General features: G+C 39.1%; 1 protein-coding gene across 6 annotated transcripts in view; it reads left to right on the top strand.

The window, feature by feature from the left end:
• Positions 1 to 23581, top strand: part of Phka1 (phosphorylase kinase regulatory subunit alpha 1) — a 136480-nt gene that overhangs the window by 90083 nt on the left and 22816 nt on the right. For 4 of the 6 annotated variants that reach the window (XM_029534351.1, XM_029534350.1, XM_021187453.2 and 1 more), the window contains exons 19-26: positions 1058 to 1234; positions 2706 to 2797; positions 3328 to 3467; positions 12818 to 12974; positions 13506 to 13585; positions 17022 to 17100; positions 17235 to 17364; positions 21207 to 21308. In XM_029534351.1, the coding sequence (XP_029390211.1) occupies positions 1058 to 1234; positions 2706 to 2797; positions 3328 to 3467; positions 12818 to 12974; positions 13506 to 13585; positions 17022 to 17100; positions 17235 to 17364; positions 21207 to 21308 (957 nt within the window). The remainder of the gene's footprint in view (positions 1 to 1057; positions 1235 to 2705; positions 2798 to 3327; positions 3468 to 12817; positions 12975 to 13505; positions 13586 to 17021; positions 17101 to 17234; positions 17365 to 21206; positions 21309 to 23581) is intronic. The other 2 variants (XM_029534353.1, XM_021187458.2) reach the window with 1 other exon arrangement.

Below are 23581 nucleotides of genomic sequence, written 5' to 3'. Positions count from 1 at the left end.
TCGTGCAGCTCTGCTAGTTTCTATTAGTCACATCAGATCACTGGGGGACTTCTGCAGAGGTCACTGAAGGTTGCCCAGAACCTGATGATGCACGACTTTGGTACTGATCCCAGCACTGTTTCTCTAACTGTACCATTACAAATGTTCATAAACTATGACATTGCCATTATCTGAATTCAGAGATGATTCTAGGTGGATCCAGCCTTTGGACAGGGTGATACGATGTCATTATCTACAAAGTTCATGCTCAAGAATTATACAATAGAGTTACAGAAAAAAAAAACCCTCATGTTTTGAGTAAGTTCATGATTTTATATCAGGCCTTATTCATAGCTTTCCTTGGCTTCATGAAGCCATGGGGCTAGAGATCCTTGTAAGATGTATACCTGTGAGAGTGAGTCCAAGGGAATACAGAACATATATACTTTCTATAACAATTCTCAGTGCCTTGGACACTGCCTGTTCTATAGTAACAACACATATTTGGTGAATAAATAAATAAATGTTGACTAAAAGGCACTTTGTGGTCGATAGTCCTATTTCACCAATAGCATATAAAGATGCTTTTTGGCTACTGATTAGAACTATTGTTTGTACATTCTGTTTACAACTAACTCAGTATTTGGTGGAAGGTTTTTGCCCTTTCCTGGCCTTTCTTCACAAAAGTCTCTTCTACTAGTGGGACTTGAAGGGGCCTGTCCTGTTCCTTCTCCACTGCTGCCCCCCTTCTGCCACCACTGTTGTCACACAGAAACAATGAAATACTTGCTCTGCTTGTTCTGGAGCAAACTCATACTGCTTTTAGCTTTCAGTAACTTTTCCAGTGTCTCAGAACAATTGAAGAGCAGGTGGGTCCCGGTAAATGGCCGGAACCTCTAAATCTTAATCTACGAGGTTGTATAATGATCAGAAGCTTTTTTTCCTCCAAGAGCTAAGAACAGTGTACTTCTGACCGTGCTTTAGGTACAAGAGCCAGTCGTTCTGACTGCTAGGCTAGATTTTGAAATAACTAAAATGTTCCTTTTTGTTTCTTCCCCTTTCCCAACTAACCTTGCAGCTCGCTGTGGTGATGACGTTGCCCGTTATTTAGACCACCTTTTGGCACACACTGTTCCCCATCCTAAACTAGCACCTACCTCACGGAAGGGAGGGCTAGATCGATTCCGAGCTGCTGTGCAAACAACTTGCGACTTAATGTCCTTGGTGGCCAAGGCCAAGGAGCTGCATATACAGAGTGAGTAATGCCATTAGTCCCTAGTGTCAGACACAAGGTGGCATGAAGTCCAAGATGGGGGCAGGGCATTGATTATGTCATAAGCAGGAAGTTGGGATTATTCACTGCTTTGTTCCTGGCCTCTATGGCAGCACCTAGAATTTTGTAGTCACTCAAATGCTACAAAAGGAATGAGGTAGTCTTGACATGGATATTGTCACATAATCTGGTGTAACCAGGAAAACAGCAAGACACAGGACAAAAGAGTATATTCAATTTTAATATAGAAATAAGATGTGGAAGAATTTGGAATAATTACTTCTTTGAAGGTAATTTTGTTTAAAGAGAAAGCATCATTAGAATACTACAAAACAGGAGAGACAGACACACAGACTTTCTTTAAGCTATAACTGGTTCTCCCTTTATGCCCACTATAATTGTGCGCCCAGTTGTTCTAGGCATGCTGTCTCAGATAGAATACTCATTCTTCTCAGTATCGCCACCGTCCTCTCCATAACCAGTACCTTCCTTTAGTAGTGTTTTCAGAGGAGGACACCTTCTGTATATTTGAATAGTAGCCATGGTTCTTAAGATTGTTCAGTATTTCTATGGTTGCTACATGTGGAGGGAGAGAAGGGCTCCTTGGCCACACCTACATGACTTGAATGTTACATTATATAAGGATGAGAATGATTGAGATGCATGTTCTTGCTACCTAAATCTTCATTGACCATTACTAACCAGATACTAAATGTGAGCACAAGGGTATTGTTTAACATTGAGAAGAGGGAAAAGCTCAGTATACCCATTGGTTGTGCTCCCTATAGAAAGAGTTTATGCAAGGACATGAACTTTAGGTTCATTAAGTTGCATTTATCATTTGTGAATCAGAAAACCAGAATTTAATTTCCAGAAGTGTTATTTACTTGTTTGGCTAGTTATTTGAGCTCTGAGTAGTCTCTCTGTATAAAATGGTGAAAATGACATGCAGTTCTCTCCTTGGAGGTTATGGTAAGTATTTTAACTGTGTAAGTAAAACATCTTAGGAACATCTCAAAGTTGATCAGCCACTACATGTTTTTGATTCCCTAGATAGATTCATCTAGTTCCAACTTCTACAAATCAAATATTAGCCTAGGAAAGCCCAGAAAAAGTAAAATGTAGCAGAGTTCTTTCTCTATGTGTTTTGTTATATGAAAATATCAGTGATAGCATCTTTTTAATAGTGATCATATTAGTAAACATAACATCTCATGTCTAGTTAATGGCACAATTACAGAAAATCCTTTCAAAATCATAGAAATATTCACTGATTATTTTAAAAATTATTTAATATTCTACATTTTATTAAAGTCAGTGAAGGAAATTTTCATCATTTTTCTTCTGTAAAGAAATGACCCGTGTGTTACCTTCATGCTGCTGTCAACGATGGATGTGTTTTATTACTTTCCTATATATCTTAACTTTTCCCATAAATGTCAACTTCTTGCAGATGTTCACATGTATCTTCCTTCAAAGTTATTTCAGCCTTCTCGCCCTTCACTCAACTTACTTGACTCCCCTCAGTCTCCTCAAGATAGCCAGGTAACTGCACATATTTCTGTAAGCTTTTTGTAAAACTCTGTCATTTTTATTGGACATACTAAAACTAGCCAGTATGATTTCTGGTGTTAAACAAAATTCTATCAAATGAAATGCATGTCTTTTAAAGGTTACTCTTTAAGTAGGCAAGGTTTCTTGTTGGACTTTGAGAAAACTACTTAGCTCTGTCATAGGGCTTGTTGGTTTTGTTGTTTTGGCCTTGCTTTTCATCAACAGTTTTGGGGAGAAAATTTGAGGCAGAGTCACAGGTAACCCAGACTGGCCTTAAAGTTACTATGTAGATGATGATGGCCTGGAATTCCTGATGCCTTGGCCTCCCAAATGCTAGGGTTACAATTGTTCACTAGCATATCTGGGGAGCATTTAGAAAATTCTTATAGAAAAGGTTTCCAGGTGGAAAGATAACTCATTCTAGGGCATCATCTACTTAAGCAATGTTAACCTAGTTTTGTTTTGTTTTGTTTTGTTTTGTTTTGTTTTGTTTTGTTTTTCCATCATTGCTTACTCCAAAGGTTCCTTCCGTTCGTGTAGAAGTACATCTTCCTAGGGACCAGTCTGGGGAAGTGGACTTCCAGTCATTGGTTTCACAGTTGAAGGAGACCTCAAGCTTACAGGAGCAGGCTGATATACTCTACATGCTATATACAATGAAGTAAGTGATGGATACTATTGGTATACTTTAAGGTATATATTGTGAGGAAGTATAACATGTTAGTAAGCTTTCTATATTATAACAAATATCTGAGATAATCAGCTTAACAAAAGAAAATGTTTATTTAAAGCTCAATGCTTATTTTAGTACTTATATTTTTAAATTATTTTATTATGTGTATGAATTTTTTTTCGAGACAGGGTTTCTCAGTATAGCCCTGGCTGTCCTGGAATTCACTCTGTAGACCAGGCTGGCCTCGAACTCAGAAATCCGCCTGCCTCTGCCTCCCAAGTGCTGGGATTAAAGGCGTGCGCCACCACGCCCAGCATGTATGACTGTTTTGCTTGCATGTATGTCTACGCACTCCAAGGCCAGAAGAGAGGGCCAAATCTCCTACAACTGAAGTTAGAGATGGCTGTGAGCCACTATGTTGGTGCTGGAAATTGAACCCTAGTCCTCTAGAAGAGCAGCCAAATGCTTGTAACTGCTGAGCAAACTCTCTATCCTAATTTGTCTTCATTTTACTGTTTTTTTCCTTCTGTTTCAGTTTTAACATAGTTCAGAAAAGTATTTTGTTGATAGTAAGGAGGGTACAACAAAGAATTTAACAGTTTGTATTTTCTTCTACTGAATGATCATGTGTTTCTACTCATGTTTAATATAGTTTTTTACTATGGTAGATACATAGCTCTCCTGAATTATTTATTATTCAAGGGTTAAGAGTTTAAAAATCCTCTAAATAATAACCTGAATTTTATTGTTGATTATTTTAGCTATATAAAATTGTTCTTTTTCATTTGAAAAAAAAGAAAATAAACAGGTTTTACTTGGGGGGGGTTTCATTCCATGATTAGTTGTCCCGATTGCTTTGGGGTCTGTAATGAGGTACCAAATTATGGCAGAAGCATAGGCTAAACCATTCACCTAATAACTGGGTTACAAAAGGGAAAAAGTAATAGAAGAGTGTCCTAGTATCTCCTGCCTAGTGGGTCAAGAGTTTAGGCAGTGGGTCAAGAGTTTAGGCACTGAGTGAGGGTCAGCAGGGTCAGAGACCACATCAGGAATGGAAAGTGAATGACCCGTTCCCTCTCTAGGGTGATATAGGAAAAAGCCTCATGGGGAGCTTCACCCTCTTTCAGCAGTGATGCATATGAAGGGCAAGCTGAATGGGGAAGCCACACTTGATCTCCAGAAAGCAATAATAAAGCAGTATCCCCTATCCCCAGTGGTACATTATCAGAAAAGGCCTGCTGGGACGGGGTTAGTAAGGTCGACATTATTCTAACATACTATACAGAGTCCAGGATACCAGTGAAAATTGATTGTCACCAAGAACCGGGAATTCCTCATCTTGAATGTGCAAAAGGAATTAATAAAGGCAGCAGAGATAAGGCAGATGCTAGGATTAAATAAGAAAGCTTGTAGAGGAACTATCAAAATGCTTTAACAAATAATTATAAATACCCCAGAAACAAATGAAAAAAATGCAAATTCAGTGAAGTCTCAGTAATGAAGTAGAAAGCACAAAGGAATCCTAAATGGAAATTTTAAAAATTAAAAACACAATAACCAAACTGAAGCAGTGGAACATAAAGCTTGCTATGTACCTGTCTATTTGGCTATCTGTCTGTCTGTCTGTCTACCTATCTATTGGTTTTTCAAAACACAAGGTTTCTCTGTGTATCCCTGACTGTCCTGGAACTTGCTCTGTAGCCCAGGCTAGCCTCTAACTCAGAGATCCATCTGCCTCTGCCTTCTAAGTGATGGGATTAAAAGTATGTGCCTGACTCTAAGTGCTTTTTAAATATCTATATTGGGTCTTTCTAGTTTTGGTTTGTCCTATAGTGTTCACATTCTTCATTTTGCTGAGTACATCCTTATGATGCTATTTAAACATGATCCACTTTCCTTTGTATTGCTTATAATTGATAGTTATCACCACAGATTTGATAGATTTGGATTCAATTTTTAAAGCAAGACAAATTCAGAGGTGGTTGTATCATTCCAGAAAAAAAAAAAAAAACATGTAGTGTGTGGCTGTTACTTTTTCCCTCTACCCCCCAGGCTTTTTACATACTAGGCAAGTGCTATACTATGATCATGGATTTAAAGCTAATCTTGGCTACATAGTGACTTCAAAGCCAGCCTGAGCCAAACACAGTGTTTCAGAAAAATAATGGCCAGGGGTGGTGTTATGCAAATGCTCCGGGATTGTATCGCTAATATGGTTACAAGAACAACATTAGTCAGGTATTTTTCACCTATACTAGCTTTTCTTCTAATGATTTTAGTGTCTAACACTGGCCACTCTCCAGATCTATTATTTTATGAGGGTTTGCCAAATCTTAGGTTTTCAAATCTACACACTGATCTTTTTAATGTGCTCATTTTAACAAGTTCGTTGCCTGTTGAAAATTCTCCTATTTGTTTCTCTTAATCAAAAGGAAAAAAAAAAAGCTTACGAGTTAGTGTAGCATCCAGGAGCCTCTATGATAAAGTTCCTGCCTGCTCTGGACCTCTCTTCCACCGTCCTGTGTCCTGCAAGTGGGGGCGGGGTGTAGCAATACCATGTCCTTTCTCACATCTATGCATGCTCTCCCTTCTCCTCCTCTCCCCTGCCCCTCCATAGATGTGATCCCCATTTACTCTCAAATATTCATTCAGGCTCTATTTTCTAAAACCAGCAAACTTTTTGCATAAGCAGCGTGTAATGATTAAAATTTATTCTGTCTGTGGGGACCCTCTTGTCCTCCTTGTTCTAGCTGATTAACAGCTACTGACATAGCCTCAAAGAAGCTAACTTGAAACCTGTCCCTTTCTGAACCCCTGGTTCCTTAGGCAGCCATCTACCATAGTACATGTGACTGTTGCTGTATTGTTTTGCTATTTTCATGTGTTTATCTCACCCCTCAACATGAAACTCCTTGAGTTCAGGGACTTTTTTTATTTACTTAAGCTGCAGTGCCTGCCACATATAAGCATTTTGGACAAATGAATGGACACCCTTATTCAGTCCTTATACTTTTAAATAAGGGGGTTACTTACTAGTAAGTACAAGGCCCTGGGTTTAGTTCCTAGCACAGAAAAAAAAGAGGGACTTTTTTAAATGAGAGATTCAGTACCTACATTTATTATAAATGTGAAAATCAGTTCGGAAAGGTGGATCAATTTAGTCAAGGTCACACAGCCAGGAAAATCGATCAGATGAAAAGCATTATTGGTTCGGTTTGGTTTGCTGTTTGTTTTTGTGAAGAACTCCAAAGCCTGTGCCGTTTTCCACCTAACATTATTTAATGAGACAGTAAAAACACACAGGTACTCCTATTATTTGAAACTTCACATGCTGTTTTTCCAGAGCTCAGGGTCAAAGTAAGGACTTATTCATGCAAGGCAAATCATCTATTGTGGAGCTACGCCCTGAGGCCTTGGGTCTTACATTTTCCTATTGCTAAGCTTCAACAACTATTAAGCAAATCTGACTGTTGTAAAGACTGAGTTTGACAAGTCAAGATATGATTTAAAAGCCATGCATCCTAAAGTCATGAAGTTGTACTTAAGACAGTAATACTCCCATATTAAGCTAGTTGCAAATACAAAAGAACTACTAACCAGGTATTTTGGCATTTGCCTCTAATCGTAGCACTTAGGAGGTTGAGGCAGGAACACTTCAAGTTAAAAGCCAGCCTGAGCAATATAGCCAGACCCCATGTCAAATAAACAGTAAAAAAATAAAATAAAATAAAATAAAAATAACCCCCAAAAGTCAGATTTTCAGTCATGTTGGACTGTCCTGGTTTTTATACACCACCCCCTCCAACCTTACTTGTTAGCAATAATTAAGATGTGAGCCATGGATTTTTTTCTCTCTCAGAAATAGCCAGCCAGATCTCCTACAGGGCTGCTGAGGGATATCATCCAATGTCCCCAACTCCTTGCTCCCTCTGAGAGTTCCCTTGCCTTATGCTCTTCTGGGTGAAAGAACTTGAGCCAAAATTCTTTGCATACCCAGTCACTACTACTTGCTAGAATTCTCTCCACAATTAAAACCTACTTCATCAGTCACTCCCATGGTGCCATGTCTGGTTTCTAATAATAAGCAGATAATCGATTCTGAGATATCACAAAACCATTTTCATATTTTAAACTTATTTTGACAATTTCAGAGTTAGAGGAAAGTTATAAATATAGATAGAACAAAATATATCTTTATTCAGATCCCACAGATGTTTCCACCTGGCTTCTCTGTATCTCTGTCCATCTCTGGTTCTTCTTTCTCCTCTCTCTTCACTTGGCACTCTGCTCTATTCTCTCTCTCTCTTCCTCTCCTCTCCCCTCTCTCCCTTCTCCTCCTCTCCCCTGCCCCTCCATACATGTGATCCCTATTAACTCCTAAATATTCACTCAGGCTCTATTTTCTAAAACCTGTAAACCTCTTGCATAAGCAGAGTACAATGATTAAAATCAGAAAATTTAAGCAATGCTATCATCTATTTGTATGAATTATAAAACAAAATCTTAAATTGTGTGTTTTATTCAGTTCTCATGTGTCCTGTGTCTTCACTGATCTGGAACAGTTCTAAAATTAAGATAACTAGGACCATTTGTTTCTAAATGACCCTAACTTTTGGGTTTGGGACATTCCTCCCTAAGTAGATTCGGCTGATGCTTTTTTTGTTTTGTTTTGTTTTGTTTTTTGCAGGCCTGCTACTTAAGTTCGTTTCTGTAGAAGCACTGCTAGCCTTACTGCTGATGGTGTTGATTTTGATCACTTGAGTTGATCCTTTATTTACGGAATTACCTTCCAGTTTACTTCAGTAAAAAGCAATTGCGTTACCCTTTGCAATGAAAAACATCCTGTGAAGATAGATACACTTTGAGCCTATATAAGTAACCTTTACTTTTTAAAATTTGCAATTGCTCATTTTGTACCCATTTGACTTTTTAGGCACTTCTTATTTCGTGTTTTTTAAAGTTGATATTTGAATAGATAATAATTCTTACAGTTCAACTTTTTGGATTTATTTTATGTGTATGATTATGTGAGTTTTGCCTGAATGCATGTGTGTATGCATGTGCATACCTGGTGCTTGCAGAAGTCAGAAGAAGGTGCCATGTCTCTTGAACTGGAGTTCTGGATGGTTGTGAGCCATTATGTGGGTGTGGAAAACTGAACCCCTATTCTCTGTGAGGGCAACACATGCTCTTAACTACTGAGCCTTGTCTCCAGAACCTAATTTTCAAAATATATAGTGAAAAGATCAAATATTTTCCCTACCTGTTTCTAAATACCCAGATTTTTTCATGGACAACGTTATTTTTGTTTGTGTATTCTCCTAGGAAATTCTATGCATGTATATGTAAATATAGACATATATGTGGATATTTGTAGCCCTATGTGCCCAAAGTTAGCATAGTAATAGATTGTTCTATACTCTTTATCACCAATACTGTATATCTTAAAGATCACTACATATATATTCCAGTTACCTATTGATTCATTTTAAAAAAGTCACCTTAATACCCAGTGGCTTGAGCAGGAGGATAACATAATAAAAATGTACAACTTTAACAGTTCTTGGATTGACTGGTCTTGACGAGGCAGTTCTTGCCCAAAATCTCTCATTTGTTTTTTGTCAGACACTGATTCATGAATGAAGTCAGCCAAAGTTTGCTCACTCATGTACTCAAGAGTAGATACAGGCTGTTGACTCCAGGCTCATTACCTACATCTCTAATATCTTCAAATCCTCACAGCATGATGACAAGGGGCTCTTAGAGTGTCATAAGGGAAGACAAGGTGAAAACTGTATTTAAAACTAACCTAGCAGCAGAAATTACTTAGTCCCTCTTTTACCCTAGTCACAAGCATACATGGTGTCCTGCTGTTTTTGGTTGGTTGGTTTGGTGTTTGTGTTATGCCCAATTCTCCAGAGACCGCCAGAGATCAGGACACTGAGGCAAACACTCAAAAGTCTGTATTCCAAGTCCGAACTTGGGACACAACCTTCCCTGCTCTGAAGATTAGGAATGCAACACCCAGGTCTAGGGGCTCAGGGTTTATATATAGGAGATGCATAAGCTGGGGCTTTCAAGCCTTGGCGTTACATGATTGTGTGAGGGGTAAAGCAATGCTACCCTTGAAAGCCAATAACGTTTGTTCAGACAACAGGGAGGGACCATACATCTGCAAAAGGACCTTTTTGACCTGGGATGAAATGACTCATTTTGTTATCAGTGACCAGTGCATTTTTACAAGCCGGCCAAAGCTGTCTGGGACTGTTTGATCGTCTCTTTCCCATAGCTCAAGAGTGGGACCTTATCACTTCAAGAGCATTAATTTTCTGCCTCCTTCAAAGGCAGGAGACATCTGTACGGGGTAGGGATGGGGAGTGCTGGCTGTTTAACTAGCACTGGGACTAACACAGAAGGGAGGTGCCAAGGGCTAACACAGAGATGAGGGCAGGCTGCAAGAACAGGCTGTCTTGTCTCTTTATTTGTGTCAACTTAACTTGAGCTAGAGTTACCTGGGAAGGGAAAGGAACCTCAGTTGAGAAAACACTTTCATCAGATTTGCCTGTAGGCAAGTCTGTAGGATATTTTATTGATTTATGATTGATGTGGAAGGGTCCAGCTCAGTGTGGGCAGTGTCACTCCTGGGCACATAGTCCCTAGCTGAATAAGAAAGTGGGCAGAGCAAGCTATGGAGAACAAGCCAGTAAATGGCACTCCTTCATGATATCTGTTTCAGTTCCTGTCTTGACTTCCCTCAATGATGAATTGTTACCTGCACATCTAAAATTAAATAAACCCTTTCCCCCACAAGCTGCTTTTGGTCATGGTTTTTATCACAGCAACAGAAACCTAATTAAGACAACTGGATTTAAAGGGAGAGCTGAGGGAAGAAGTGTAAGAATTACATTGTAAGAAGAGCATATTGAATGAAAAATTATTGATAGACATTTCAGAAAATATGATCTGATAGTACATAAATCTACCTTACATTTCTCCTTTTCTCTTTAAATTTTATTAGTGTACGTTAATTATATACTGTGGATTTCATATGTTGTTTTCACAGATGCATATAATGTATTTTGTTTATACGCACCCTAACCTCTTACCTTCCTTTGCCCCTTGCCTGCTAATCCTATCCTTTTTCCCAACTAGTCCCCCTCACTCTTCCACATTTTATGTTCTTTTTTTCTGAGTCAGGGTCTCAGTATGTAGCCCTGGCTGGTCAGGAGCTTTCTATGTAGATTAGTCTGGTCTTGAACTCAGAGATATCTCCCTACTTCTGCTTCTTGAATGCTGGAGTTAAAGGGGGTGTGTGCACTGTGCTCAGCTCTTCCATGTCTTTTTGTTCATGACCCAGTAAATTATATTAAGACTGCTTGTAGGAGCATCGGTACCTGCCTCTTCTCTTCTCTTCTCTTCTCTTCTCTTCTCTTCTCTTCTCTTCTCTTCTCTTCTCTTCTCTTCTCTTCTCTCTTTCTCTCTTTCTCTCTTTCTCTCTTTCTCTCTTTCTCTCTTTCTCTCTTTCTCCTCTTTCTCCTCTCTTTTTTCTCCTCTCTTTCTCCTGTCTTTCTCCTGTCTTTCTCCTCTCTTTCTCCTCTCTTTCTCCTCTCTTTCTCCTCTCTTTCTCTCTTTCTCTCTTTCTCCTCTCTTTCTCCTCTCTTTCTCCTCTCTTTCTCTCTTTCTCCTCTCTTTCTCTCTTTCTCCTCTCTTTCTCCTCTCTTTCTCCTCTCTTTCTCCTCTCTTTCTCTCTTTCTTTCTCTCTTTCTCTCTCTCTTTCTTTCTTTCTTTCTTTCTTTCTTTCTTTCTTTCTTTCTTTCTTTCTTTCTTTTTGGGGGTTGGTTGGTTGGTTGGTTTTAAGATCTTTCTTAGCCCTGACTATCTTAAAACTAGTTCTGTAGACCAGGCTGGCCTTGAACTCACAGAGATCTGTCTGCCTCTGCCTCCCAGTGCTGGGATTAAAGGCATGGGCCACCATTCCCAGCCTTTTATTTTCTTAGTTGATATGTTAAAATATATTATTTAAATATATCATAATCTATTTGGTCATTTTCCTAATGATGGACATTTGGGCATTTTGTAGTCACTATAACAAACTGTTTATAGTAAATAACCTCTTAACCAACATTCTTTCACACATATGGAAGGATTTTATCTTACAGTTAAACCACAACTTGAATTGATTGGCATAGTAAAATATATAGATATTTTACGCAGGGTTAGTGGTACATGTCTGTAATTTTGGAACTTGGGAGTTGGAAGGCAGGAGAATCAGTTGAAGGTCATTCTTGGCTAGTATTTTCAAGGTTTGTCTCCATGTTGTAGCATATGTCAAAACTTCAGTTCATTACTGACAGATACTACTTGTATGGCGGGAGCACATTTTCTTTATTCATCACCTGATGGGCACTTGGGTGGTTTTTACTTTTCAGCTTTTGTGACTAATACTGGTGTAAATATTTGTGTACAAGTTAACACAACCATGTTTTCATTTTTTCTTGGATACATAACCAAGAGTAGAAATACTGAACCTAATGATTAACTCTGTTTAACCACTGTAAGAACTGCTGGTTGAGTCCTCCATCTATGGGTACTGATGTTTATCCTGCTCAATTTTCTTTTGTCTTTATTTGTTAGGGTTCTTTATCTTTTCAGCAGAATTGATGGAGGAATTTAAAATATTTATTATTTTATAATTTGTCCTACACTTTGCTTAGTTCTTTTCAGTAATACCTCTTTATTGTTTTATTTATGTAAATGTATTGCACTACTCTTTTTGGCTTCTGGTGATGTTTCATACTTAGAAAATCCCCTTCCTTCCAACATTATGAGCTAATTTTCCCATGTGTTGTTTAGCACTTTAATATTTATGTCATTACACAGTTAGACTGTCAGGCATAGGCCTAACTTTTTTCAGATAGCTACTTGATGCTTTTAACATCATTTAATAAATTATCTACATTTATCATATACTAAATTCCAGATTTCAGATACGTTTCTACAATCATGTATCTGGATCCTTTCAACACAAATTCTAATACCATTTAGTTCTTAAAATAGTGTGCTTTCAGAATTTTGAGTAGTTAAACCTGTTTATAATTTCAACCGTGTTGAAGCTTAAGATGTAGGTAAAAGAACACATTGTTTAAAAGCTGAATTACAAAATTTGTGTCTGGACATTTAAATTTCAAGATTGACTCTTAATTACAGCTTTTTTAAGAGTTTTTTTTTTTTACTAAATAGTTTTCTACTAAAGAAGGTTACAACAAGCATATCCATTATAATACTAAGAGAAAATATTTTTTCTCATAATTAATATACTTCCATCTTTAAAATCCCAGAGGACCTGACTGGAACACTGAATTGTATGAAGAAGGGGGTGCTACTGTCAGAGAGCTTCTTAGTGAACTGTATGTCAAAGTCGGTGAGATTCGGCACTGGGGTCTCATTCGATATATCTCTGGGATCTTACGGAAGAAGGTGGAGGCACTTGATGAGGTACTAATAAGTTCTTGAGTTTATACATAATCTAAATGGGGGCCACTTTTAAAGTTACTACGTGCTGGGAGTATAGCTCAGTGGTAGGGTATTGTCTAGCATTCCTAGGATCCTGGGTTCAATCCTTTGTGCTACATGGGGAGAAAAGCTTGATTTTCCTATGTTGTTGTTTAAAGCAATCGCAGCTTCTAGTTGTTTTTTATCACATCTATAAAGTTTCTGGTATTCAGTTAGCCTTTTATTTGCGAGTGGCAATTGCATGTTACTGAACCACAAGAACTACAGACTATAAAGGTGTTGTAAGCCAGAAGAGTTTGAGATCTTAGTGAGTTTACACTGAGCTGAAAGCCGCTGCCTTCTAGAAGGTGGAAGCGCCTCTGGTTTCTTCCTGGAAATCATGTTTCATGAGAAGGAGAGCTTGGTGTGCTGCTGTAAGTTAAGGGGGATTAAGTTTTGTGGGCTGACAAGAAAAATGTTTGGAAATCTGAAGGTTTCTTTTTGAAAAAGGTAAGCTTTGCTACCTCTGCCTAGGCCTGCACAGACCTTCTGTCCTACCAGAAACACCTGACAGTAGGACTGCCTCCAGAACCTCGAGAGAAGACCATCTCTGCGTGAGTGGGTCATGTGGTTGGGTTTTGATAGAGTTTCTCTGCACCTTTAAGAAATTGTGTGGGCTTGGCACAGTTCTCTCACCCTACTTTGTAGAATATCTTATATGCAAGGCTTATATGCGCAGGAGAATGACAGGGTACAAGTAAGTTAAAGAGAGTGGTTATAGGAAGTAATACTAAAATTTTTCTTACTGACTTTTCCTAAATTCACTTTTAAAAATATTATTTATTTAATGTATGTGAGTACACTGTAGCTGTCTTCAGACACATCAGAAGAGGGCGTCAGCTCTCATTACAGGTGGTTGTGAGCCACCATGTGGTTGCTGGGATTTGAACTCAGGACCTCTGGAAGAGCAGTCAATGCTCTTAACCGCTGAGCCATCTCTCCAGCCCCAAATCCCTTAATTCTACTATTCTAAACACACACACACACACACACACACACACACACACACACACACAAACACACCACACCACACCAGGATATCAGGAATTAGCAACATAAAAGACAACCATAGTCTAAAAGAGAAATAGAAGAAAGTATGTGCTTAGAGCATTGGGTTGCTATTGATGCAGCTCCATGCTGCTGAAGAACGAATCAAAGGTGTGTGTTTTATAAAAAGAGAAACCAGTAGTATGTTTGGTAGAGGTGTGGGGAAAGGGGTGCCTCTGTGGGCCCATGCCTTCCCCATAAGGGACCAGCCACATGGATGGTATAGTATAGTTTATTCGGGGCATGGAAAGGGGAGTTGAAGGAGTAGAGGAAGAGAAAGGCAGAGAGAGGGGGGAGAGGGAGAGAGAATAGAGGTGTAGAGGCCAGCCATGAGCACATAGAGAGAGAAGAAGGAGGGGAATGGGAAGGGGGAAAGAACAAAAGAAGCAAGAAGACAAGAGAGTGTGGAGGGGGCAAGCACCCCCTTTTATAGTGAATCAGGAATACCTACCTGGCTTTTGCCAGGTAACTGTGGGGCAGAGCCTAAACTAAATGGCAACTAAAGGTGTGAAGGTCAAAGCTGAAAGGGAAAATGAGCAGGAGCCTGAGGTGGCATGTCTGCAAGAACACTGTCATCAGATTGCCACTGGCCCAGTTTACTGCAGCTTCTGATTAGCTTCTGATTAGCAGTAGTTCCCTGGGATAGACTGGGACGAGAGGGTGAGGACTGGAAGTTTAATCCCAACCCATAGTATTCACTTACCACGCCAGTAAGCACTAAGCCTATCTAAGTTCATGTGATGATAGTGCCAATATTTAAATCTACAAGCAGATGGTATTTAAAAGAAATATTTTTAGAAGTATTCTAACTTTATAAGTGATCAGAAATAATTATCTAAAAAACAGCATGTCCCCCACCTACCAGTTCTAGTACAATAGCCAATGTAGTAAAATTGTTTTTTTTTTTTCTAATTGACTATTTTTGAGACAGTATCACTGTATGCTCCAGTCTTCTCTGGAACATGCAATCCTTTTACACCTCAGTTCCCTGATTCTACGATTATAGGTATGCACTGTCATGCCTAGCTAGTGAGCTTAACCAGGGGTAGACAAGAGAGAGCTGTTAGCAGGGATGCTTCGATGGTATCTGCAGACCCCCTGTTTCCAGTTCATATGTAAGATTTAAGCTGCTGTAAGGTCCAGTACTAGACGGAGGCTTGGAAAGACATGGTCTAGGACATTTGCCACAGGTTCTATATGTAACGTCTTAGTTATACTTTAGGAAAATAGTTTGGCTAACTTTCTTCTACTGCCGTGACAAAATATCATAGACTGGATGTTTAAACAACAGCAATTGATTCTGGCAGTTTTACAGTGTCAACAGGATTGGTTTCTTCTGAAGGCTGTCAAGGACTTCATTCTAGTCATCTTCTTGGCTTCTATATGGCTCTTTTGCCCTATGTCTCCTGATATTTTCCCATCCTGTCCATGTCTCTGTGTCCAAAACGTCCCATGTTTATAAGGAACTACCTTAATAACCTCATTTTAATCACTTCTGAAGAGCCATTTTCCATTAAAATCACATTAAAATCCATTAAAATCTGAGGTACTAAAGATGTTGACTGAATTTCAATATCTGAGTGTTGAAGGACACAGTTTAACCTGTAACGCCTTGCTTTTAGTAAACACAACCTTGTATCACAAATAAGATCACTTTTGTGTCACTAGAAGCATTTCAAAAGAATATGCCCTGACACATGCTTGCTAACTACACCACGTCAAGACTGAGATGACTCACAGATAAGATTGAATTCTGCTCCAGCAGGACCAGTTTGTTTCCTAGCACCCAAGTCAGACAGCTCACAACCCCTTGTAACTTCCGCTCCAGGGTTTGGGGAATGATATAGCACCTTTGACTTCTGAGGGCACCTGCTACACTCAGGTATACATTACCCCCCCCCATACACACATGCACACGCACGCGCGCGCGCACACACACACAAACTTAATTAAAATAAAGTCCTATGTCATGTCAATGGGAGAGAGTCATAGGGTTTGACCAGTTGTGGTGATGTGTGGCTCTAATTCCAATGCTCAGAGGCCTGAGGCAAGCAGGTCAAAAATTTAATGCCAGCCTGAGCTACATAACAAAATCCTATTTAAAACAAACAAATGACTCTACCCACAAAAATACACAATAAAAAGACTACCCCCACAAAAGTTTGACAGTCACAAATATGGATATGTATATATACCTGTGTATATGTGTGTTTGCAACTGTAGCTGAACTGATGGAACTATTTAAAATATCAATGTCTTGGGGCTGGAGAGATGGCTCAGTGGTTAAGAGAACTGACTGTTCTCCCAGAGGTCCTGAGTTCAACTCCCAACAACCACGTGGTGGCTCGCAACCGTCTGTAATTTGATTGGATGCCCTCTTCTGGTGTGTCTGACGACAGCTACAATGTACTCACATTAAATAAATAAATAAATAAATAAATCTTTTTGTTTGTTTGTTTTTTAGGTTTTTGTTTTGTTTTTTCGAGACAGGGTTTCTCTGTATAGCCCTGGCTGTCCTGAACTCACTTTATAGACCAGGCTGGCCTCAAACTTAGAAATCTGCCTGCCTCTGCCTCCCAAGTGCTGGGATTAAAGGTGTGTGCCACCACCTCCTGGCTGTGACTAAATCTTAAAAAAAAATAAAAAATAAATAAAAAAATATTAATATAACCCTATAAGATGTGACTATAATGTAATAAAATGGTTTCCAAAGGACACAGCAGAAAATAAATCTCTTAATTTTCTGGAACGACATTGGGGGGTGAGGTTTAATGGAGTCAGAGTGGCCTACAGAGGTAATGAATAAGCTTTTTGTTCTTAAAGAACAGAAGTGATGATGGGCTAAGACAATGGCTTGGACTTGTGGTGAGTTTTTAATCTCTAAAGTATATTTAGTTTAAGTTATTGTAGAAGTTGATCTTTAGTCACTGTTTTCTTCTCTAGGCCTCTACCATATGAGGCACTCACTAAGCTGATCGATGAAGCCAGTGAAGGAGACATGAGCATCTCAACCCTTACACAGGTGGGCAGCCATATAAAACCTAGCCTGGCAGTTGATAAGTCAATATTTGTAATTGACCTGATGATTTACAAAGACATCAAAATACATTGTGAAACCTGCGCTAAAACTTGTGTTTATCTCCATTCTTTACACAGGAAATAATGGTCTACCTTGCCATGTATATGAGAACTCAGCCTGGCCTCTTTGCAGAAATGTTCCGACTTCGAATTGGTTTGATCATACAAGTTATGGCAACAGAACTAGCACACTCTCTTCGATGTTCAGGTATTTCTTTAATTCACAGTAGCTAGTTTTAGGTGGAATTCACTTCTTGTGCAGATCCTTGCAATTTGGAAGAGGCATGGAAAGGAAGATACAGAGCTGTGAGGCTGTTTGTTCCTGTGTTTATTGGTCACTAACAAAGGGAGCAAAAAAGATGGTATATTGTGTGCTGGCTCAGCAGCTTCAAAGAGTCTCTCGGAGACTCTGCATTTCACAGTCTTCTTAACTAAGTCCTTTCTGCTAACTTCTTCCTAACACCTCAAGGGCTTTGGAGATTGACATACTGTGTTAGATTCTGACTCAAAGAAGGAAGCTCCTGGTCACCAAGTGTGAGCCACTCACTAAAGTGCATCATAGTGGTAGTGGTCTGTCAATATCATGATCAAACAAGGAAGGAAGAATGTTATCAACATTTTTCTAGCAAGACTAAAGTTTATAGGTTTATTTGTCAACATAACAGTTGAGAAAATAATTGTGGCCCGAGGAAGCTATACATCAGAATTGTCACACAGGTATATATCTACCTTTTGATGGTGCTTTTTAACCTTGCCACCTATGACTTTCACACTTGAGAACCATGTACTTGAATTTAAAAAAAAAAAAGCCAGGCAGTGGTGGCGCACACCTTTAATCCCAGCATTCAGGAGGCAGAGGCAGGCAGAGCTCTGAGTTTGAGGCCAGTCTGATCTACACAGCGCTATATGCTGAGCCCATGTCTCCAAAAATATTTCAAAAATGTTTAACTAGGTTTACAAATTTGTATCAGGACACATTTATAGCTATATGTGCCTATGTGTGGTCTACATGAAGGCTGTGAATTAAATGTGCCTAAAGTGTAAAATATGAAAGAGCTAGAGATGGCATAAAAAATATAATCACTGTGGCAAAACTCAAACTAAAATTCATTTTGTACAAATTTCCTAAAATGGCATTTTAACAATTATTTAATTTTAATTATGTGTATATTTGCATGTCTGTGTATGTGTGCATATGTGAGTACATGTTCCTATATAGTTCCAAGGATATCATATCTCCTGGAGCTGGAGTTACAGATGGTTGTGTTATAAGCCACCTGACATGGATGCTAGGAATGAACTCACTTATAACCACTTAGCCATCTCTCCACTTCCCCACATGGCTTTCAACTTTTTTCTTAGAGGGGCTGGAGAGATGGCTTAGCAATTAAGAGCACTAGCTTCTGTTCGAGAACACATGAGTTTGAATCCTAGCACCCACATGGCAATTAACAGCTCTCGAATTTCAATCCCAGGGGATTCACTGCCCTCTTCTAGCTTCTTTAAACACTGCATACACGCAATACATAGACATACATGCAGGGAAAACACAAGTACTCATAAAATAGTTAGGTATGGTCTACATTTTTGAGATGTTTCAAGTAGCCCAGGTGAGCCTGTAAAGTGTGATCCTTCTGCCTTCACCTCTAGAGTACCTGGATTATAGGCAGTCATCATAATGTCTGATGCACAAAGGCTTTCAATTAATATATAAATATAGATATAGATCATATATACACATACATATATATATATATATATATATATATAATTCAAGAATATATGTGTTTATATATCTTCAAGGACATATATCCTTCAAGAAGAGAAACAGTAATTATTTTATGACTATTATTTACCAGATACTGTTATTTGGTTTTATATTTATATGTATTATCTTATTTAATCCTTATAACCACCCACTAGAGAATATAATGTAATTCTGTTTCTGCAAATAAAGAAACTGAAAAATCAAAAAAAAAATGAAGAAAGAAAGAAAAGTATTGGGTAGGACACAGAGGCAGATGGAGGGAAACCTTGTCTCAAACCTTTCCCCCAACAAAAATATTAAATAGCTTGCCCAATGTAACATCACCCTTATATAGTAGAATTTGACACCATGTCTGTTTGATTTCAAATGATTTCCAGTCAGTACATTTTTAGAAGTAAATATTTTGTATAGGATTTTGCAAGTATGGTATCAAGGAATATTTTTTCAGAGGGTTTGTGTCCTAGTTAGGTCTCTATTGTGATAATAATGTACCATGGCTAAAAGCAACTTCTGGAGAGGAAAAGGGTTATTTCAGCTTACAACTTGAAGTTCATCATGAAGGTATGGGGGAGGCAGGGCAGGAACTCAAGCAGGAACCTGGAGGTATGAATTGAAGCAGAGTCTATAGAGGAGTGCTGCTTACTGGCTTGCTCCCCATGGCTTGCTCAGTTTGCTTTCTTACAGAATTCAGGACCACCTGCCCAGGGATGACACCACCCACAGTGACCTAGGCCCTCCCATATCAATCATTTAACCAAAAAGTGCCCCCACAGGACTTGCCAGAGTCAATCTAATAGAGCCACTCCCTCCAGTGAGGGTCCCTTTTCCCAGATGCTTCTAGCTCTTATTGGGTTGACAAAAACAAAAAAAAAAAAAACAAAACAACAACAACAACAAAAAAAAAAACCAAAAAAAACTAACCAACACAATATGATTATTCAGCAATAAACCTCAGTAATGATAAAACTCTCAGTCATTCTTTACTGTTCCTTGCCTGTAATAGAGTCTTCATGTTGGCATCATCAAAATAGTTTGCAAGAGGCGCTACTGAGTAGCTACTAACTCAGTAATGCCTCCTGCAAACTATTTTATCAGTCTCTACACTTGGAGATTGATGTCTCCTCTGATTTCCAAACAATCACTGATTATATTGCTCACTTAAGCAGTGCTACACACAATATTTTGTTGTTTTTATTTTTTATTTTATTTTATTTCTCCTGTTTACATGTTCTATCTCTCTAAAATGAATGGTAAACCTTTCAAAATCAGATGCTATGTGTCATATTTGCTTGTACTAACATGGCTTAAAATGATGACCTATATGCAGTTCCCTTCAAAAAATGACTACTGTTGATGAACACATTCAAGTTCTCCTTAGTATTCTTAAGAAATTCACATGTCTGTTCTCTTTTAACCATATACACTGAGACCTCTTGAGTTTAACTGTGAGCATGTACATTCATTGCTGTTCTCTGAAAGCCTTCCATTTCTCTTGTTAACTTTCATTCTTTTCACCTTCAAATAAAGACTGTAGGGAGTTACACAACAGTGTGGAAACAGAATGAAGAAGAAAGTAACGAGACAGCTAATCTACAATCTAGGTAGTCTGTTGTAGTCATCCAGCAGCCATGGACAAACTGGGTACCTGAAAGGGGAGCTGGAAATGAAAAGGACGGGATGCGAGAGAAGGATGAAGCCAAGACAAAGGTTCTGATCAAGGCTCCAAGTTTAATTTTCATCACTGTGTTTATTTTATATAGGGAGAGTCCACAGACCCATTCTTTGTTTCAGCTGGTTTATGTTGCAAATCAAGGTCATTAGGCAGTTTATTCTTCTAAGTTCCTGTAGGAAGTTGCATGTGCAATCACCTAGATCATTAAGCCCATTGCAGCAAACATTCAAGGTCTGTTCAGCCTGCTCAAGGCTGAGGAAGGCCACAGTCTGTTCTTAAATAGTAAAAACCTAGTGTTGTATGAACAGCCAATTATGTGGTGTTAGAAATTTATATAACATGCATCTTCTAAAGTGACTTAGAAATCCAATGAAAGGAAGTAGAGGGTACAGCTTCCATCATAGAAGAAAGGAGAGAACACATCGACATGAGCAGACCAATTGTGGTCACCATGTTCCTGCAATTACGTCACTTAACAGGCTGAGGCAGGAGGATGATGGGTTTAAGGCTAGCTAGACTGTATAGTGAGAGCTTGTTTCAAGGAGAAAATGGAAAACGAGGATATGGGAAGCAAACTAGACTTCATTCTGCCTGCATTTCTGTCCATTAGCTGAAGAAGCCACAGAGGGCTTGATGAATCTGAGTCCTTCAGCCATGAAGAATCTCCTACATCACATTCTCAGTGGCAAAGAGTTTGGAGTGGAACGAAGCGGTAAGCCCCAAGCACTGGACTTAGACTTTAGGGAACTGAATTTTAGTCCTCAGTTTTAAAATGTTGCTCTTTATCATAGGAGCTCTTGGCTCCAAATAAATAGAAGTCCAATAAATAAAACATGTAAAAGCAAAGTTATCTTTGGAACAATACTTGAAATCTAAAAGAAAAATTCAATTTAACAGAAGGTTTTGGACCAGGGAGGGCTGATGGTTTAAGTGTTTGCTGCCCATGCTTGATGAGCTGAGTCAGGATCTCTAGTACCCACGTAAATAAATAAATAAATAAATAAATAAATAAATAAATAAATAGATAGATAGATAAATAAATAAATGCTGAGCTCAGTAGCTTATGTCTGCAATTCCCCCCCTCAGCCATGGCCTAGTTTGCTTTTATTACTGTGATAAATACCATGACCAAAAGCAACTTGGGAATGAATGGGTTTATTTGGCTTACAAGTCCTGGTCACGGTCCATTACTGAGGGAAGCTAATGCAGGAACGTGCAAGCAGGCCAGGAACTGCTGTGGAGGCCATGAAGGAATGCTGCTTACTGGTTTGCTCCTCGTGGCTTCCTTGTGGCTCCCTCAGTTTCTTCTTTCTGCAACCAAGGATCACTGGTCCCCATTGGCTGGGCCTTCCCACATGAACCATTAACCATGAAAAGACCCTGACAGATTTTCCTACAGGCTAGTCTGTTGGAGGCATTGTCTCAGTTGAGGTTTCCTCTTCTCACATGACTCCAGTTTCTGTTAAATTGACAAAAAAAAACAATAAAAACAAACTAGTCAACACACTCCCATATGGAGATGGGAGGCAGAGACAGGAGGCTCTCAGGAAGCCTGTGGGCCAGCTAGTCAATATATGCAGCATTGTGCTGGAGAGACCCTGTCTCAAACAAGGGAGAAGTCAAGGACCAAACTCAAGGTTGTTCTCTCACCTCCACATGCATACCATGGCAGACATGTTTGCTCATTCGTACACACACTCCCCCTACCTCCCTCTGTCTCTATGCGCCCCCTACACATACCACACGTTTTAAAATGTTTTGGAAACATACACATACAACTCCTGTGGAGGCCAGCCAGTGACTTGCAGGAGTCAGTTCTCTCCTTCCAACACATGTCTCAGGAACTGAACTCAGGTCATTAGACTAGGTAGCAAGGACTTATACCTGGTGGGCCATCTTGCTGGCCCTCATGCTTCCTTTTTAACTATGTAGTAAATTACCTTTCCTTTTCCTAAGTCAGGAGGACAACTAAAAACCCACAGTATGCATCTCTATTGTATTCACATTGTCAGTAATTCAGCAGAACTGATAATGTTATGCGTGTGTGTATGTTGGTAGTTGCAACATATCTACTATGTCCTTTCAACCTTAAATTATACCTCTAGAGAATCAGAAGCTAATCTTCATGTGCAGTTTTACATTTTAATGAATAGGTGTTAATTTTATATATCACTGAAATTGCAAGTATTATTTTAGTACATGTGTACAGCATGTGTTGATCAAAACCAGCATGTACTCTGGGTTTTTACAGTATCACTTATGCTGTATACCTAAAGAAGTAGAACAAAAACCTAAAGAAGTGAGAAAAAGGATGATCTCATATGTTCAATTATTAACTTTAGGTTAAACTTTTTCAAGTGGAGGGATAGCCAGACTTTATCATGTTTGGTTTTATTTTTGTTTTGTATTATTTAAGTCTTATTGTGTCCTTCCATGGCCTCCAGGGAGAGAGCTGACTCAGGTAGTGAGGGAATGAAGAAAAGACAAGCATGTACAGACACGCAGACACACAGAAAAGCTGGAATCTGTGGATTGGGCTCTGATGAAGAAACCACAGCATCCCCAATGCTTATCATGTTTTCTTTTGTCTGTCTGTCTGTCTGTCTGTTTGTTTGTTTGTTTTTATTGCATATTTATTTATATTTCAAATGTTATCTCCATTCCCTGTTTCCCCCCCAGAAACCTCCTATGCCATTCCCCCTTCTCCTGCTTATATGAGGATGTTCACCCACCCACCCACCCACCCACTCCCTCCTCCCCGCCCTCGCATTCTCCTACACTGGGGCATCAAGCCTTCACAGGACCAAGGGCCTCTCCTCTCATTGATGCCTAACAAAGCCATCCTCTGCTACATATGCAGCTAGAGCCATGGGTCCCTCCATGTATACTCCTTGGTTGGTGGTTTAGTCCCTGGGACCTCTGGGGTTACTGGTTGGTTCATATTGTTGTTCCTCCTATGGGGCTGCAAACCCCTTTGGCTCCCTC

This window comes from Mus pahari, chromosome X (genome assembly GCF_900095145.1).
Source record: "Mus pahari chromosome X, PAHARI_EIJ_v1.1, whole genome shotgun sequence".
NCBI lineage: Eukaryota > Metazoa > Chordata > Mammalia > Rodentia > Muridae > Mus > Mus pahari.
Note: the sequence above shows the minus strand (reverse complement) of the source record. Positions and strands in the feature narration are given on the sequence as shown.